This window comes from Erythrolamprus reginae, chromosome 2 (genome assembly GCF_031021105.1).
Source record: "Erythrolamprus reginae isolate rEryReg1 chromosome 2, rEryReg1.hap1, whole genome shotgun sequence".
NCBI classification, from domain to species: Eukaryota; Metazoa; Chordata; class Lepidosauria; order Squamata; family Dipsadidae; genus Erythrolamprus; species Erythrolamprus reginae.
In genome coordinates this window covers 92,092,438-92,111,596 of record NC_091951.1, presented here as the reverse complement: position 1 = coordinate 92,111,596, position 19,159 = coordinate 92,092,438, and the positions used below count along the sequence as shown (strand labels likewise).

Genomic DNA, 19,159 nt, shown 5'->3' with positions numbered 1-19,159 from the left:
CAATTTTTCACTTGAATTTATGAATTTATTTGAACTACTCGTTTTAATGACTGTGGTGGTTTTCCCCCCCCCCTTGCCTTGTCTCTTTATTTGGTTTTTTTTAGAATTATAAAAGTAAACTTTATTTAAACACACAAAATACAAACAATTAAACTCACACAGAAAAAGGCCTTGTCTCTTTATTTGCTTGTCTTGTGCTGTCGACTGCATTTGGCGTTTATAACATAAATAAAACACTCTTTGGTTTATACTTATTTTAGAGTTATGATTATTGCTTAATTTGCTCTTCCTTCTGCAGAGAGAAACTATTTTTCTATGTCAATTCAGAGTGGAGAGGCCCTTGTTGAATCCAAGAGTGTTCAATCTAAAGAGCGGCTCTATCTGCTTGCTTGACTATTTGTGGTCAATTGCTTTAACACTAACAAATATCTGTGAGGCTCAGTTGGGGGGAGATAAGTAAATTCGATAATATTATTATCTCTGGGAGAGTTTTATTCCTGGTAACTGGAACCAACCTTACAAAGATCTTTGATGTTTCCAAAATACCGCTTACAAAACAGATGCTGAGACTTGGGATTTACTGAACTGAAATCACCCCTTCTGATTCAGAAGATACCACAGTCCCTAACACATGTTCTTCAATTGATTTGAACTCAAGTTTATCTTCTTTTATAGATTTACTGGCCACCTCTTCCTGGGCAGAAAGAGGAATGCTTCAGGAAAGGGAAGGACTTAGCGGTAGGTCATTCCATTGCTTTTAAAATGCTTATGCTATATCTCCGCTCTGTGATATATTTGAAATGAATTTGCAGTTTCTGAAAATGTCTGCAGCCACCTTGAACTCATTGGATTTTCTTTTTCAAAAGCTTCATTTGGTCCTTCCACCCAAAGGATTCACCCATGGTTGAACATAACTCTCTGCCCTAACTTAAGGAAATTGTATTCTTTGAGGAAGGAGGAGATTAGGAATCTATTTATTTTATTTTGTCAATTATGTATTGGTAGTATACATAGATATAACGCTGTTTATATACGTGAGATGGGTACTAATAAGATATAATTAGATAACATATAACTAATAACTCCTATTCCTGGTTTCTTGTACCCGACTTCATAGGGCTGTTAATGGATTATTATTATTAATAATAATAATCTGCAGAGAGGGGCAGCATATGAATCTAATAAATAAATAAATAAATAATAATTATAATAATAATAATAATAATAATAATTATTATTATTATTATTATTATTATTTATTAGATTTGTATGCCGCCCCTCTCCGTAGACTTGTAGATACTCTTTATGAGTTGGTGACCATTTTCTAAAATGATCTGATGTTAATTTCTCTTTTGAGTTTTTGTGAGCTTATGCTTGTGTCCTCAGAGATAGTATCTTACACTCTTGTCTTTTCTTGGCTTCTCTGTGGATTGATTCAGTTTTCCAAAACATTAGCATCTTCTCCAGTAACCTTTGTATTATGCGCTCAAAACAGCATAGCTCTCATCATGAGTGTTTCCAGGGAGTTGCCTAATCTTACTTAATCTAATATTGAATGATCTGTTCTTTTTGTTGGCTAAGTATTCTCAGCTTGTTCTCCAGCACTGCAGTTTAAAGACATTAGTACAATGTCATCAGAATGAACTCCCATCTTGTCTCAGGTCTCCAAAAGGCATCCGAAATTAAATCAGAGTCCGAGGCATGGGTTTCCTCAAAGTTCCAATTTATTAAGAGCCATGTTGGCATATCTGTGACAAACTGGAATCTAAAGCCGCCAGGGCTTCTCCACCCAGTTTAAAGTTCATTCCCGTGCTCCCACACCCACAAGTTCATCATGTTGAACAATCTTACTTAATCTTACTTAATTTTGCCAATGTGTCCACTACTCCCAGCAGCTTCCGGGCAGGTATTGAACAAAGGATGACCTTGAGAATCTAGAAGAAATTTGTTATGGTTACATCTTCTACATCCCTCATGCAACAGCCCCTCCCAAGTTCCCACAGCAAGAATACATTCTAAAGCATAAAGTGTGGCAGGCGAAAGTCTCCAAGTCAATGCTAGCTTCAGGTTGACAGCTTGATTCTGATCTTATTCCTTGGGGTATTATACTCTCTACCTGTGAGCAATAACCTGAGACCAGTGGGGGAGAAATGTGGGGTCTATAAAGGCCCTGGAATCCTTTGTTGACAGTCTATCTCACCGTAATGGTTCCCAAGAATGAGTGTCACCCCCTTCAGCCTTATGCTATTTATTTTGCAGTCTGCAAAAAAAGCTGCAGGCTTTCAAGGAAGTCTTGCTCATTTTTAGCTTTTAGAAACACACAATGAAAAAACCTCCCCTTCTTTTAGCCATAGAAAAGAAGTATTCTTTTCCCAGCATTTATGCTTTTATTAGGATACATGAGAACTTGACCAATGTTATCCAGAAGGAATAGATCAATAGAAGCAATGATTACACATAGAATACACCAGCTATTAAAGACCTACTAATGTAATTGAGTTAAAATGCCTTGTCTTCACTATCCTCCTTGTTGGTTTAAAAGCATTGTTAGAATAGAAAAGTGGAAAATATATCCAGTTCTACAATACATTTTTAGACTGTGGCTTAGAGGTCTGATAACTCTTTCCATCAGCTTGTTGCCAAACACATTCTAGGTTTAGCTTATAGTCTTTCCACTTACATAAAATGAAGGCTTACGTAATACACACCAAGAGTCATTAAGGAGTGTTGGATTTTTAGTTTTTCAAGGAACAATTATTTTTACGTATCCATATTTATGTCCGGTGCTATTCAGTGGATGAATGTTGGTACTGTATTTAATAACAATGCAAAAAGAAGAAGGAATGGAACAATACTCCTTCTGCAGTTCTTGCTTTGATCTATCCGTGTAGGAGGTGAGACACAGCTAATTTGAGCAGAGGCATTTTAATGCCAAATATTGTAAGGAGGGGAAAGACCACAATTTAACTGCATTCCAGGCTATTCTGCATTTTCTTTTATTAGAGTTTAGTACAATCGGATTTTACATTTCAACTGCTTTTAAAAAATCATCATAAATTATCCATCATAATTTGGTTGTATCACCACAGACAAATATTATACAAACAACTTGATAGGAAATAGACAATTTGTTTTCTAAACAATTATTCTAAGCCATTATTTAAAATTTCTCCCTTTATACTTAGCCACTGTTTTGGACTTTCAGTTCATCAGTAGGTGAATATGCTTGTAAGCACTTTGAACATCTCTGTTTTAAGATTTGTGAAACAACCAGGTGTCTATTGGATAAAGAGGAAAGAAGATGAAATAATAATATGGAAAAGGAAAACACACACAATTCTTATTTTAAGGGGCTGCTCTTTTCCCTGTTGAATTCTAGCATCATCTTTGTTGAAGAAAAGAAGTTTTTCCTGAAGTCTATTTAAAACGCTGAGAGTTAGAAGAATTTTCTAAACACCACAAAATGGAAACAGGTTAATCATAGCCGACAGGTTCATTAGAACTCTCCACTTCATAGAAAAATAGCAGTAATACTAGAAGGAAGGGGGAGAAGGAAGGAGGAAGGAGAAAAGAAGAAGGAAGCTAATTCATGGGGTGAGAGTTGGATGCAGGAAAATAATTAGTTCAGGCCAGTCAATTTGGTGCCTTCCAGATGTTTTGAGTTATAACTCACATAATCCCTTGCTGTGAGATATGGTAGTGTACATGCAGATGTCTTTATTTTAGTTTTACAATATCTATAATTGTAATCTCGTTTGTAGGCTAGTCTGAGGAATAGGGCACTCTTTGAAGCTCAGATCTGACCTTGAACTTCTGGATTCTTAAATCACAATAGGACATGAAAAAGACAGCTAGTGCATATGGGTTAATGGTTGGGAGCATCACCAAGGAGATTCAGGTTTTGTCCATCCTTAGCCATGAGGTTTGGGTTGTGGTAGTCATTCTTTGTCACTGGACTCTTTGACGCTCTCTGTTTTCTTGCAGAGATTTCATCAATAAGTAGATAATATCATCCATGCTAGCAAGAAAATAACCAATCAGAGCACCAAGGACTCCATAGCTTAACCCTGAGCTACAGTTATTCTCTCCTATTGGTACCGTTCTCTGTCAATCCAATGATTCTCTGAGGATGGCTAATATTAGGATAAATTGAAAGGCAATCCCAGCCTTGCCAAAAAGATGGGGTATAAATCCAATGAATAATTACATTGATTCCGCCCCCCCCCCGTGTCTAGGATTTTCAAGTGTTATAAATTTAAAAATTTGGCAAAACAATCTAACAAAAATATCATTCTGTAAGAAACTAATTTCAAATTTCAATAGCCCACCCCAGAGTCCGTTGGGAGTTGGGTGGCATATAAGTGGGATTAATAAATATATAAATTTCAGAGCATGCATAAATACAGTCATAAATCTAGCATATTAGACCTGCAAATTTGTGCTAAATTACAGCTCCTAAAGTATTGAAAAAAATAAAATAAAATAAAAACCTGATACGTCAAAATTTTAAATGCTTTAAAAATACGCATTTTCCGCACTTTTGCCATCCAGACCAGGATAATTTAATACAAAATATTTTTAAAAGTGCCCATCTTTTTCTGCTATTACGCATGTGATAAAAAACTGTTATGCCTGTTTATTGTTCCTTGAAAGAATAACATTTTCGGATTAAAAGGCATTAACCTAATATGAAACACGAATCTCTGGTTGAGATCTATCTGCTGTTTATTCTGGTAAGGTCCTCAAAGGGAAAAGTTGAAAGCTGAAAATATGGAATTGATTATCAAGCTATGAAAGAATTCAAATAAATGACTCTTCTTTGGAAATCGAAGGCAGAAAATAATCACTTGAAGGGTAGGTTGGCTTTTTAATTATATTTTGGAAATGAGATAATTTTCTTTCTGAGTGCACATTTTATTATGAGAAACATGGGAATTACTTTTTGCTCTGCCTTCTCCAGACTCATGCCCGACCAGATGTCTTTAGGAATACAATTCCCAGAATTCCGAGTCAGCAAGGCCAGGAATTGTGCCTTTTGGGAATGATGGGAGTTGCTCATGTGCCTGGAACGTACCGAGCTGGGGAATGCTGCCTGTTTCAAAGTGTCTGGGCTGCTTTTCCTCAATTTTCCTCAGTCTCTTCAGCAGGAGAAATACACGAAGGCAATTAGCAGCACCGGCAGTCCCGTTATTGGCTCAGCGACTAACAAAGGAATAATTGATGGTTTCATAATATGAATTACAATATGGGTGTCCAGCTTTTTGGCTTGCCTGGGCTGCATTATGTGAAGGGGAATTGTCTTTGGACCACATATAAAGTATATAATAGAGTTAATGTACTGTATATAAATATTGCTAAAAATCACATAATAATGTGAAAAGTTTACAATCTTGTGGGACTGCATTACTAGCAGTCCAGGGCTGCATGCAGGCCACGTGTTGGACATGCCTGAATTGCAAGAAGGATCCCTGTCCAAATAAATACGATGGAGATAAATTAGATCCCATTCAGATGAATATACAGAATTCTTTCCCAGCTGGAGGCACCACACAGTGTTTAAGAGGTAGGTTGGTAGGAGGGCATAATCTGAAACTAAAAGTACCATTTCATTGATTTATATTTAACTAAAATTAAGTAGCCTTTGACTTACAACCATTCATTTAACGACCATTCGAAGAGACTTACAAAACAGTCCTCCCACTTACAATCATTGCAGCGTTACGTCTAGTTTAAGGAAAAGAAGGACAAGGGATGACATGATAGCAGTGTTCCAATATTTGCAGGGCTGCCACAGAAAAGAGGGGTCCGTCCAAAGCACCTGAAGACAGGCAAGAAGCAATGGATGGAAACTGATCAAAGAGAAAAGCAATGTACCAGTGGAATTAAACGAGGGATTTCCTTATAATCAGTGGAACAACTTGTCTCCAGAAATTGTGAATAGCAATAACCCTTACATATAGCAGTGTTAGCAATATCTCAGGAGGTTCCACAAACAAGAAGGAGTCAACCTATTCTCCAAAGCATTTGAGGGTAGAACAAGAAGCAATGGGTGGAAGCTGAACAAGGAGAGAAGCAACTTAGAACTAAGGAGAAATTTCCTGACAGTTAGAACAATTAATCAGTGGAACAGCTTGCCTCCAGAAGTTGTGAATGCTCCAACACTGGAAGTTTTTAAGATGTTGGATAACCATTTGTCTCAAGTAGTGTAGAGTTTCCTGCCTAAGCAGGGGGTTGGACTTGAAGACCTCCAAGGTCCCTTCCAACTCTGTTGTTGTTGTTGTTGTTGTTATTATTATTACTATTATTACTATTATTGCCTCACAGAGATTTACAAACTCAGTGGGGAGAAACTGGATTTTCTTAACCCACCTGATTCACCTAACAAAGTGATTTGCTTAACAACCATAGTAAAAACAAAGGTACAAAACCAGACTCGACTCATTTACAGTAACAACCAACAACTACCTGGCTGGTCGAGATTGTGGTTGTGAGTCAAGCACTACATTTCATTTCATTCATTTCATTTATTAGACTTGTATGCAGCCCCTCTCCGGAGACTCGGTGCAGCTGACAACAGTAATAAAAACAGTACATAATGACAAATCTAATAATTAAAATCTAAAATAACGATAGTACATTTTAAAGTCTAAAAACAAGGAACCCCAATATATATAAAACATACATATATACATCTATAGTGAATGCGATTGCTTTCTTCTGAGAAAGCTTTATCTCTTTTTTTCCTCCTATCTTGTTAAAATGGACAAGTTTGTCAAATACTAATTAAATAAACAAATTAGTGGCAACTTTTGCAGGTTTCTAAGCTCTGCGAGGCTATTCTTGGGTTATACAGGTAGTCCTTGACTTACAACAGTTGGTTGAAAGTGAATCATTCAAAGTGACAATGGCACTGAATAATAATAATAATAATAATAATAATAATAATAATAATAATAATAAATAATAATAATATTTTCAGAGATGGGCAGCATACAAATCAAATAAATAAATAAATGAATGAATGAATGAATGAATGAATGAATGAATAAATAAATAAATAAATAATATTGTAAATATTGTATGCTGCCCCTCTCCGAGGACTCAAAGTAATTTTTGATCATTTTTCACAGTTACGATCTTTGTAGCACTCTCATGATCAGAGATCAAAGTTCTGATGCCAGACAACTGACATGTAACCATTGTTGTGTCCTAAGGTCATGTGATCCCTTATTGCGACCTTCTGACAAACAAAATCAATGGGCAAGCCAAATTCACTTAACAACCGGGTCACTAACTTATCAATCGAAGTGACTCACTTAACAACTGTGGCAAGAACAGTAAAATGGGGCAAACTCACTTAACAAATGTCTCACTTAACAACAGAAATTTTGGGCTGCAATGTGGTCATAAGTTGAGGATTGCCAGTATAAGACGTTGAATTGGTGTGTATTAAGGGCACCTTTAACTTCAGTCTTTAAACTCATCATATACTTATCATGAAAACATGTGACCTCTCCTTAGCATCAATCAATTTCACATTTTAATATAATCCCTGAGTGAGTAGTCTTAAATGGGTACCAACTGTTGCCTGGCTTTGAGACTGACTGTTAAAACAGCAGCTTCCTATTTAGTTTATTGGAAATACCTAGTGACATTTTTTTTTTGTTAAAGTAGTGTGTCCAAAATAGAAATGAGAGATGGGATGTGGCATGTCCGGTTTGATGATGTGATGCAGAGGGAAAGACGAGTGTAAGAAAGGGAGGATAAGGCCCTGGGTTTCCACAGCAGTATATGTGTGTGATGGGAATCTGGTGGTGCCTCCAAGAGACTCCATGGCTTATTTCTGCTTATCTGCCAATGACTTCTGCTCCGGAAAAGTCAACAATTAATCCAGGTCAGACTTGTGAGTGGTCGTTTGTCATTCTGCTATGTAACTAAACTTCCTTTTTAAATGACTGATTTGGCTAGATGAAGGTTGTGCGTCTCCTTCATTTCCTGTAATTGTCTTCCTACCAGCAATATTTTTCTCCCTTCTACATCTTAAGTAGAATTTGCAGGCAAAACTGAATCTAAGGCCCTTGCTCTGATTCTAATATCCTCTTTTTTTTAGTATTAATTTTCCCCTTGGGTAGAAAAAGCAAAATGGATTATGAAGTCGTGAGGAGGTCTTGTTCCAAGACGGAGAGAGAGATGGGAAAATTACGTGCCTTGCCGTTTCTATGCAGTTTCCACCAAGCTGGCATTGTCTGTATACATTGGTTAACAACTTCCCTAATTTCCATCCAGCCAGTTCTTTGGCTTGAACTAATGTAATTTAATACAACTACAGGACATCATATTGAGGGGGGCTGATCTAGTTTAAAGCACAATGGAGTGGTGCTGGTTTTTTACGCTGCCAGTTCGCTCAGTGAAACACAGCTTCTGCGCAGAAGGAAAAAAACAAAATGGTGGCACCTACGATGCTGCTGAGAGAGCCAGTTCAGGGGCGTGGCAGGCCTGGGTCACTGCTGATTCTAGCGACCCAGGCCATCAAGTTACTACTGGTTCTATAGAACTGGTCCAGCCCAGGAAGAACCCACCTCTGGTCTGGAGTGGTTGCTTACAAGTGAATCATTTTCTTATTGGGGCCATTAGCCAATTATTTTCAAATTTCCCTAAATTGCCATAAGCAGAGAAAAAATCCCAAGATAGCTTTTTGGATTGCTGGGTCCTGGAAATGAATGTTTTATGTCAATTCCCACTATGTCTATTCACAGGCCCCAAATTGTTATACAGTGGTACCTCTATTTAAGAACTTAATTTGTTCCGTGACCAGGTTCTTAAGTAGAAAAGTTTGTAAGTAGAAGCAATTTTTCTCATAGGAATCAATATAAAAGCAAATAATGTGTGCAAACCCATTAGGAAAGAAATAAAAACTTGGAATTTGGGTGGGAGGAGGAGGAGGAAGAAGAAGAGGAGGAGGACAGTTGCTGCCAAAGGAAGAAGGTGAGGTAAGGGGAATTAAAAAAATCCAAAACTGGGGCAGCGAGGAGGAGCACACACCTCCCATACACTGCGCCAGAGAGAGAAACCCAGGCGGACAAGAGGGGGGAAACCGCCCACTCCTTTGACCGAAAGGTAGCTGTTGCTGCTGCTGTTGCTACCTGCTTCCTCTTCCTTCCCATGCTGAAGGGCTCCCCTCTCCTCTCGCTCACTCATTTTGTAGCCAGCGCCTTTCCTTCACTGTGGTGACTTCTTGGTTTGGCTGAAGCTGAGTTGATCCGGCCAGGGTGAAGCACCCCTTTTTGCCTTTCTGTGCCCAGATGCTCTGGGAGGCAACCTCGTGCCGGGTGTATGGGAGGCAGCACGAGGGAGTCACCACAGTGAAGTGGTTTATTCCCTCACCAAATGCCCAGAGAAAGGAAAATGCTCCGTTCACTCTGGGCTGCCCAGAGCGAAGGGAGCGTTTCTTTTCTCTGGGCGCTGGCAGAGGTTTATTCCCTCTCCAAATGCCCAGAGAAAGGAAAATGCTTCATTCGTTCTGGACTGCCAAAGCCTCCTTAAACACCACTGAAAGGCTCCTCTGGCAGCCCAGAAAAGCACGAGATGGCCAGGATTAAAGGGGGAATGGCAGGAAACTGGCCGGGCCTTTGTGCCGCTCTCAAAATTTCCTGGGAAATTTTTTCAGGCTCAGGTTCTTAAGTAGAAAATGGTTCTTAAGAAGAGGCAAAAAAACCTTGAACACCTGGTTCTTATCTAGAAAAGTTCTTAAGTAGAGGTGTTCTTAGGTAGAGGTACCACTGTATATATTGCCTTATGTTACCAGTTTGTGGCCAAGAGGATAAAACAACGTGTATCAGACAGTTTAATGTGTGGTTAAGGCAGTGGTGTAAAGCTGAAGGTTTTGGCTATGTAAGTCATGATGTCAGTAGGTGGTCTAATAGGGAGTTGTTTAAGAGGGATGGTTTGCATCCATCATACAGAGGTACCCAGGTGCTCGGTGAGGAATTCAGAACTTTTTTGGACAGGCATTTAAACTAGGTAAAGGGGACAGAGATGTAACTGATGTGGGTGATTTCTGTCCCCGACCAATGAGGATAAAGCAGTTTTTGGAAGCTTATGAAAAGGGAGCTGCAAATAATATAGATGTAGTTGTTGATGACAAGGGGCAAACTAATAACGAAAATAATGTTCTTCGGGTAATGTGCACAAATGCTCGAAGCTTGAGCAACAAGCTCTGTGAATTAATGGTCATAATATCTAGAGATAATTTGGACCTGGTTGCCATAACTGAGACATGGTTTAAGGATTCTAATGAATGGGAAATATCCATACCAGGATATACACTGTATAGGAAGGATAGAATAGAGAGAAGGGGAGGTGGAGTAGCCATTTATATTAAAGAAAGTCTAAAAACAACACTAATTCAAAATACATGTCAAGATCTAGAGACTCTCTGGATTTGCATGCAAAATAAAGAAGGTTCTGTCATTAGAATTGGGGTGATCTATAGGCCTCCAGGGCAATCCGAGGAATATGACAACAAGATGGTGGATGAAATTACCCAAATGGCAGTAAAGGGAGATATTGTGGTTATGGGTGATTTCAACATGCCTGATGTTGACTGGAATATCCCCAGTGCCCTTACATGCAAAAGTAAGAATATAGTAGAGGCCTTTACAGGAGCAGCTCTGGCACAGCTGGTTAAGACACCAACTAGAGGGGAGAATATTCTAGATTTAGTTTTTACGAATGGGAATTGGGTTTCAGATGTCAAGGTGGGAGAAAATTTAGGTTGCAGTGACCATCTATGTTTGTGGTTTGATGTAAAAACTCATTGTGAGCAATCCTATAATGCAACCAAAGTATTGGATTTCAGAAAAACAAATTTTAATGCAATGGGAGAATATTTAGATAATGAATTAAAGGGGAGGGATAAAATGGCAGGAGCGAGCATCCAGTGGACTGTATTAAAAAAGGCCATCTTAAAAGCCACTGGACTGTATGTAAGACAAATAACTAAAGGTAAAAGGAAGAAGAAACCGCTATGGTTTAGCAATGATGTAAGGGCCATAGTCAATGAAAAAAAGGCTGCCTATAGGAAGTATAAAGAGTCTGGAAGTATAGCTGATAGGGAGGTATATAAAATGAGACAGAAGGAGGCGAAACAGATAATATATGCTGCTAAAGCCTCAAAAGAGGAAGAAATTGCCAAATCTGTAAAGAAGGGGGATAAAACCTTCTTCAGATATATTAATGATAAGAAGAAGAAAAACTGCGGCATCACGAAGCTTAGTACCGGGAATAATACATGCATTAATGGGAATAAGGAGATCGCTGACCATTTCAATAGCTACTTCTGTTCAGTTTTCTCAAAAGACACCTTACAAAATAATACTATAGAGGGATATAGCATTGCTTCCAGCTGTACGGATTCAGCTCCAGTGATCTTAGAAGCCGATGTCTTAGAAGAACTTGAACGATTAAAGATAAATAAGGCAATGGGTCCAGATGGCATCCACCCCAGAGTTCTTAAAGAACTCAGATCTGTCATTGCTACCCCCCTGACTGATTTGTTTAACCAATCCTTGTTAACAGGAGAAGTTCCTGAGGATTGGAGAATGGCCAGTGTTGTGCCTATTCACAAGAAGGGCAGTAGAGAAGAAGCTGGTAACTACAGGCCAGTTAGCTTGACATCAGTTGTAGTTAAAATGATGGAGACTCTACTCAAAAAGAGGATAAATCAGCACCTAAAAAACAATAACTTATTAGACCCAAATCAGCATGGCTTTACTGAAGGCAAATCATGTCAGACTAATCTCATTGATTTCTTTGACTATGTCACAAAGGTGTTGGATGAAGGTGGTGCCGTGGATATTGCCTACCTGGACTTCAGCAAAGCCTTTGATACAGTTCCACATAAAGAGCTGATAGATAAATTAGTGAAGATTGGACTTAATCCCTGGATAGTTCAATGGATTTGCAGCTGGCTGAAGCGTAGACATCAGAGAGTTATTGTTAATGGCGAGTATTCTGAGCAGAGTCAGGTTACAAGCGGTGTGCCACAAGGATCTGTTCTGGGTCCTATTCTTTTTAATATATTTGTGAGTGACATAGGGGAAGGTTTGGTAGGGAAGGTTTGCCTATTTGCCGATGACTCTAAAGTGTGCAATAGGGTTGATATTCCTGGAGGCGTCTGTAATATGGTAAATGATTTAGCTTTACTAGATAAATGGTCAAAGCAATGGAAACTGCAGTTTAATGTTTCCAAATGTAAAATAATGCACTTGGGGAAAAGGAATCCTCAATCTGAGTATTGTATTGGCAGTTCAGTGTTGGCAAATACTTCAAAAGAAAAGGATTTAGGGGTAGTGATTTCTGACAGTCTCAAAATGGGTGAACAGTGCAGTCAGGCGGTAGGGAAAGCAAGTAGGATGCTTGGCTGCATAGCTAGAGGTATAACAAGCAGGAAGAGGGAGATTATGATCCCACTATATAGAATGATGGTGAGACCACATTTGGAATACTGTGTTCAGTTCTGGAGACCTCACCTACAAAAAGATATTGACAAAATTGAACGGGTCCAAAGACGGGCTACAAGAATGGTGGAAGGTCTTAAGCATAAAACGTATCAGGAAAGACTTAATGAACTCAATCTGTATAGTCTGGAGGACAGAAGGAAAAGGGGGGACATGATCGAAACATTTAAATATATTAAAGGGTTAAATAAGGTCCAGGAGGGAAGTGTTTTTAATAGGAAAGTGAACACAAGAACAAGGGGACACAATCTGAAGTTAGTTGGGGGGAAGATCAAAAGCAACATGAGAAAATATTATTTTACTGAAAGAGTAGTAGATCCTTGGAACAAACTTCCAGCAGATGTGGTAGATAAATCCACAGTAACTGAATTTAAACATGCCTGGGATAAACATATATCCATCCTAAGATAAAATACAGAAAATAGTATAAGGGCAGACTAGATGGACCATGAGGTCTTTTTCTGCCGTCAGACTTCTATGTTTCTATGTTTCTATGTCTATAGGACGAAGTTGGCTTAGTGAGTGTCAACTGTCCAGGCTTTATTAGTATTCTGTTCTGCAGGGAGGATTCTGATCTATAATCTCCCATAATCTCAGTTCCTGAAATCCAGGATGTAGGCATGGCTGTCACACAATCCAGATTCTCTTCATTCCTAAAACAGAAGAAATCTTTTCCATCAAGTTATAGCTCTGAAAGCGCTATTTCTGAAGTTGTGTACTACAACTGTTAAATTGTAAGCATGGAGTTCAGACTCTCAGCTTCCCATTTTTCTATGAAGCTCGCTGGACAAATTTATTTCTGTAGCATAGCCTGCCTTACATGTAGGAAGCAAAACAAACAATTAAATCTGCGTATTCTTTTCCCCCTTTAATCAGTGAGTCTCTTAACATTATTGTCTTTGGAAACAGCTCTTCCTAAATCCTCTTTGGAAAACTGCTAACTTTTGAGAATATCTGCCAACAAGTTTTATTGTAACTGTTGGAGTTTAAAGTAGCATTTGATTACTGTAAGTCAACTTCCTAGCAATTGCAATCAGGAATAGATAATACTGTACTTTTAAACTGGGGGCACATTTAAGATTTTGAGAGCAAGTACTTTTACCAAATGGCTCCCTTGGCAGTTTCGTGGGAAACATGGTGACATAAGGCAAACATGCTACAATTTAGGACTTCACAAAAAGTTTGATATTTTTTTCTTTTAGAAATTACATTTAAGTACTCTTTCTAGGGAAAGTTGTACAATATTATAATTTATGAGAGATATTAAGCCTGCCAAATGATAAAATATGTTAGCAATAAAGAATTCATTTGAAAATAAATTGTATTTTTCACTTTGAATGACTTGCTATTAAACAATTAAAAGAATTAAAAAGTGTGTATGTGTATATGTGTTTTGTGGTGACCCAAAGTCCTGTTTCGGCATGCTCCATTGTGAGGCCTTTTAGTTTTAATTTTTAACAAGCAGCCTCCAAACTTTAGTAGCTTAATGCCTCACCAGGTCTAAACCTGGTGCTGATGGTGACAACTGAAAGCAATTCCTGGGTCTAACAATTCAGGAATATGGATATAAATGTCCAAAATTTGCAAGAATTAAACAGATTCTCCTTTCAGGTAGGATTTATTTTCTTTTTTCTTTAAAGGAAGGGGCAGTTCCATTCTCTCTTTGCCCTTTGATCACTTCTTGGGATCAAATCCAGGAAGGCAGAACTTCGATCCAGGAATTGCACTGGAGATATAAAGAAAATAGCGATCTAAGGAAATCTAGTCAAGCTAGATGTGGGATTAGTACTATGTGTCTGGGGTTTTGCTGATAGAGAAGTAGCTGGAATTCCATTAGAAAACCTTGATGTTTTCTTTCCCCCCACTCTTTACACTTTGTTTTGTATAATTATTTTAGAAATATTTCCATTCTCTTTTTCTGAAAGGATTCTAACACCTCCCTGACTGACTAAGCTACAGAAAAGGAAGAGAGCAAGAAAAGTAGTTGCCTTTCATCTGTTCTGGGGGAAATGTAGGAGCATTTACCCAGTTACTAGTGATGGGTGAACCGAACCCACACAATTTGGGTCCGTACTGAATTTTGCGGTGTTCGGTATGCCGAACACGAACCTGAAATTTTTTGAAACTTCGGGCAAAGTTCGGGGTTGTGTTCGGCCTTCGGAGCTTTGACGTCACTGGCAGGTTGCTAAGGACACCAAGGTGATCACTTCCTGGATTCCATGGAATTTAGGAAGTGATAATCTTGGCGTCCTTAGCAACCTGCCGGTATACGTGACGTCAAAGCTCCACCCCCGGAATCTCTTCGTGGGAGGGATTCCCCAGCTCCTTCAAAGGGAGGTCTTCACGTAAAAATAAACATTGTTATTTTTACGTGGAAGGACGCCGCAGCAGCGCTGCAAGCAAAGGGTGGTCCTTTCACCTAAAAATAAACATGTTTATTTTCACGTGAAAGGACCGCCCTTTGCTTGCAGCGCTGCTGTGGCATCCTTTTTCGTAAAAATAACAATGTTTATTTTCATGTGAAGACCTCCCTTTGAAGGAGTTGGGGAATCCCTCCCATGAAGAGATTCTGGGGGCGGAGCTTTGACATCACCGGCAGGTTGCTGAGGACGCCAAGGTGATCACTTCCTGGATTCCATGGAATCCAGGAAGTGATCACCTTGACATCCTTAGCAACCTGCCAGTATACGTGACGTCAAAGTTCCCCCCCTCTTGGTGGGATTACCCGTTCGGGTTCGGGTTCAGGTTCGGTTCGGATTCAGCCGAATTTTGCGTAAAATTCGTCCGAACTTGCCGAACCCGAACACTGTTGGGTTCGTCCATCACTACCAATTACCAATTACCCAATTAATTAGTATGGGAGGGAACTATGTGGAGGAGTTTTCCCATCCAAACCAATCTACCATATGCAGTCACATGCAGGATTATGTGTGTCCCATCCCATTTTCCAAGAAAAGAATCAATTCTTCAAAATGTTGTTTACTTTGAGGACCCCCATATCATTCCTACGAATTAATCTGACATTAAGAGACTGACACTGTGCTTTGCCTTGCGTTGGCCTCCTATGCAGTTTTACTTTAAATTTTTTTAAAAAGTCTTTAACATATACAGACAGGGGAGGTTATGGGGTAGGGACCAAATGATGGAGGCTGGAGCCTTCTGTGTGTCCATATGAACATTTCTGAGAACAGGAATCTAATTTGAAAAATAAAGACTCGGAAGCAGAAATGGTCTGTCTGTCAGTCTGTCCCTCCGTCCGTCTGTCTGTCTGTCTTTTCCTCCATGGGACATGCTTGTGAACTATGGCAGGATAGACTTTATTATCTGGATAAGGTTCTGTCAAGAAACTGATCTGACTTTCTAAATGAAAATGCTATTTTTAGACCCATTGTGGTCCTTTCTTCCTGTTTTCTGCCGATTTAACAGCAGTGTTACATCGCATGTACTTAGGCTAATACAGGATATCACTGCACAAGGCAATATGACAACCTCACTTCCTGACCTATGAATGATAATACAATGGTTTCAGTCACATCAGTCGCCCAGGCAGCCTGAGGCGAGGAAAGATCAGCATTGGTTCAATTGAACATGGGAGGGGGACCATAATGTACCTAACAACCTGCAGATATAAACAAGAATTTGCTATTTTGAAAGTCACAAGAAAAGTCTGCTGCCTGATCAAAAGCAGTACAGTGATAGTTGGTGATATGATCTCAATGAGAAGAAAGATTTTTATGACCCATGTGAAAATTTGAAATATGAGAAGGGATTTGTTCTCTGTACTTTAGTATAGATATTGGATCTAAAATAACATTAGTCTTTGGCAAGTGGACTAATGCTATTTGGTTCATTATGCTCAACATATCACTTTACTGTTTTGATTATTCATTTATTAAGCTGCTTATTCCCAAAGTCTCTTCATTGCTCACAATCAAAACCATCATAAAACAAGAAAAGTCCCCTGAGAGTAATAAATGAACTAATGGTTTTACAGCTGTATAGAAGCAGAAGAAAACGTATCAAGCCAATTGTTGACCAGGTGACCTAACCATTGCAACGTGCCTTCCTCCTGGGATAGACTGAATGTTTAGATTGCAGGTGCTTTCCTGGATCTCTATGGGGAAGGTGTTCCAAAGCATGGAGAATGGGTGAAAAAGACTAGCCAAAGTCAAGGTTGAGAAGCCAAAGCTACAGAGCTTGATTCTCAATAACTCGGTATCTCTTCATGGTACTTTATCCTTTGAACCAGAAATCCACCCTCCTCATTGTGTCATCCTGGGCTCAGCATGCTCTTTAAATGGTGATACCTAGCTGTGAGCGACCATCCAGATGAAGTTATTCCATAGAAACCTCAAACACAGAAAGCATTGCAAATACGGGCTGCTATTTCTTTTCCAGACGGAGTGTGCAAACTATATCCGAGTTCTTTATCCTTTAAACCGGACTCATCTCTTAGCTTGCGGGACTGGAGCTTTTCATCCTGTCTGTGCTTTCATCTACGTGGGACACAGGGGAGAGGTAAGGAGACAATGTGCGCCTGAGACCGACCATATAAGTACTATGGTGAAGGATCGAGACCCTTTTCCATTAAGAGCAATTGCAACCCATTTAAAATTTATTTGACTTCTATGCCACCCAATACCATGGGACTCACAGTACCTCTTCTGGGGTGGCAGGCGGTAACTTTTGTTTGTTTGTGAAATGTTTCTTTGAGTCAGTCTTTAAAAAAAAAAACTGGGGGAAGCCAATTTGGTTTAGTAGCTAAAAAATGCTGGATGAGAAAGCTTCTACGGACCTTGAATTCTAGACGTCCCTTATTTATTTGAACTTGGCCGGGTGACTTTGGGTCAGTCATTCTCTCTCAGTCCATCTCATCGCACAGAAAGATTGGAAAATGGAAAATAGGAGAACAAGGATGTGTTGCAAAAAAATAAAGGTAGGATATGAAGCAAGTAAAGGAGATGAAGGAAGATTTAAGTCTGTCTGTCTGTCTGTCTGTCTGTCTGTCTGTCTGTCTGTATGCATGCATGCATGCATGCATGCATGCATGCATGTATGTATGTATGTATGTATGTATGTATGTATGTATGTATGTATTCGACGTCTATACTGCCCAATTCCGTAGTACTCAGGTGAGGCAAGAGTTTCCAAGCCCTTCCTTCTCTTGTGAAAAACTGCTCTTTTATTTTATTCATTCTTATATTTATAGCACATGCACACACACCCACCACATCCCCACACACCATTACTATAGAAATAAAGGTGGTTTCCTTAGGGAAGGGGGCTTCCCTCATTGATCCTTACAAAATTGAGAAGCAATGACTGTCCCATGGTGACCCAGTTGAGTGAGACCTGAACCCAGGCCCTTCCAGCCCCATTCCAATGTTTCAATCATTACATCCCATCTGGTTTCCTCCATCAGCTCCCTTTTATTACCCTTTCCTTCCCTTCCCATTTCCAAGGCAGCTGTAAAGAAATCAATAGCTGCCTATTGGTTTCAGACAATAGGGTAGTATTGTGGCTGACCTTAATCGTGGTGAAAAGAAATAACTCAACTTCTGGATTGAAATGTTGTTCCCTTTCCTTGATCATTGTTAGAAATAATTATAATTTATCCTGCTTTTCCTGACTCATTAAGTTGTAGCTACAGAAACCTATAAATGGATATAATAGTATTGGAGAGAGAAGAATGCTGGTATGAGACAAAGTAAGGATCATCATTATAAAAACTATAATGTACTGTCACATTCAAAGTAATTCAGTGTATTAAATACAGTAAACTGCAGTTCTGCAAATGAAAGGGGAAAAAAGACCTCTTTTGGATCACACAAAGATTTAATCAAACCAGCATCTTGTTACATTAGTTGACAGATGATCTCTTGAAACCATAGAGAAGACTGGATAAGCCGTTGATTGTTTCAACAAAGCTTTTCTTGTATGTGTACTGTTCTACTCACTTAATAAAGAAAGATTAAACTGTGATATTTCCATTTCCAAGAAGGAATCAATGGAGACTTGAGCAACTAGGTTTGCAAACCTTTGTGTTAAATGTCTTATCTTGTATGGTATTAAATTCGGAAAGGTTGATTTATGTGCTTGTGCTTCCCAGATAAGAAAAAAACCAAAACAAACCCTTGATTTCTTAAGTTCAGTGCACTTAGCCTTCTTGTTGTTGCAACTAAACATAACTGCCATTGTGGAATTTGTCCAGCCTTCTCAGCATTCTAAGAAGTGAATGTAGGATATATTAAGCTGTCCAGCGGATCAGTGCATTGCTCCAATTCATATCTAACTCCTACTTATACTGTTTTTTTCCTCTGCCTGTTTTCATGTCTGCTCTCTTTTTTTAAAAAACAAACCCAACTAAAACCCATTTATATTCCATCTGAAACATGTTCATTCACTTAGATGGAGAGGGCAGAAATAATTTATTTATTTATTATTTTTTATTTATTCATTTGTCCAATACACAAATACATAGGAAGAAAAATAAACATGTGATAATATAAAAGAGGGTGAAAGTGAACTTAGAGGAGAGGATATATGAAAGGGAGAGAATATATAAGATAAGTGAAAGAAAGGAAAGACAATTGGACAATAATATTAGATGGGGACAGATTTTTTAAAAAGAAGAAGAAGGA

General features: G+C 38.8%; 1 protein-coding gene across 1 annotated transcript in view; it reads left to right on the top strand.

Moving 5' to 3' along the window:
* The window catches only part of SEMA3G (semaphorin 3G), a 119,684-nt gene that overhangs the window by 60,949 nt on the left and 39,576 nt on the right, over positions 1-19,159 (top strand). The window contains exons 3-4 of the mRNA XM_070738687.1: positions 676-738; positions 16,917-17,036. Coding sequence (XP_070594788.1) covers positions 676-738; positions 16,917-17,036 — 183 coding nt within the window. The remainder of the gene's footprint in view (positions 1-675; positions 739-16,916; positions 17,037-19,159) is intronic.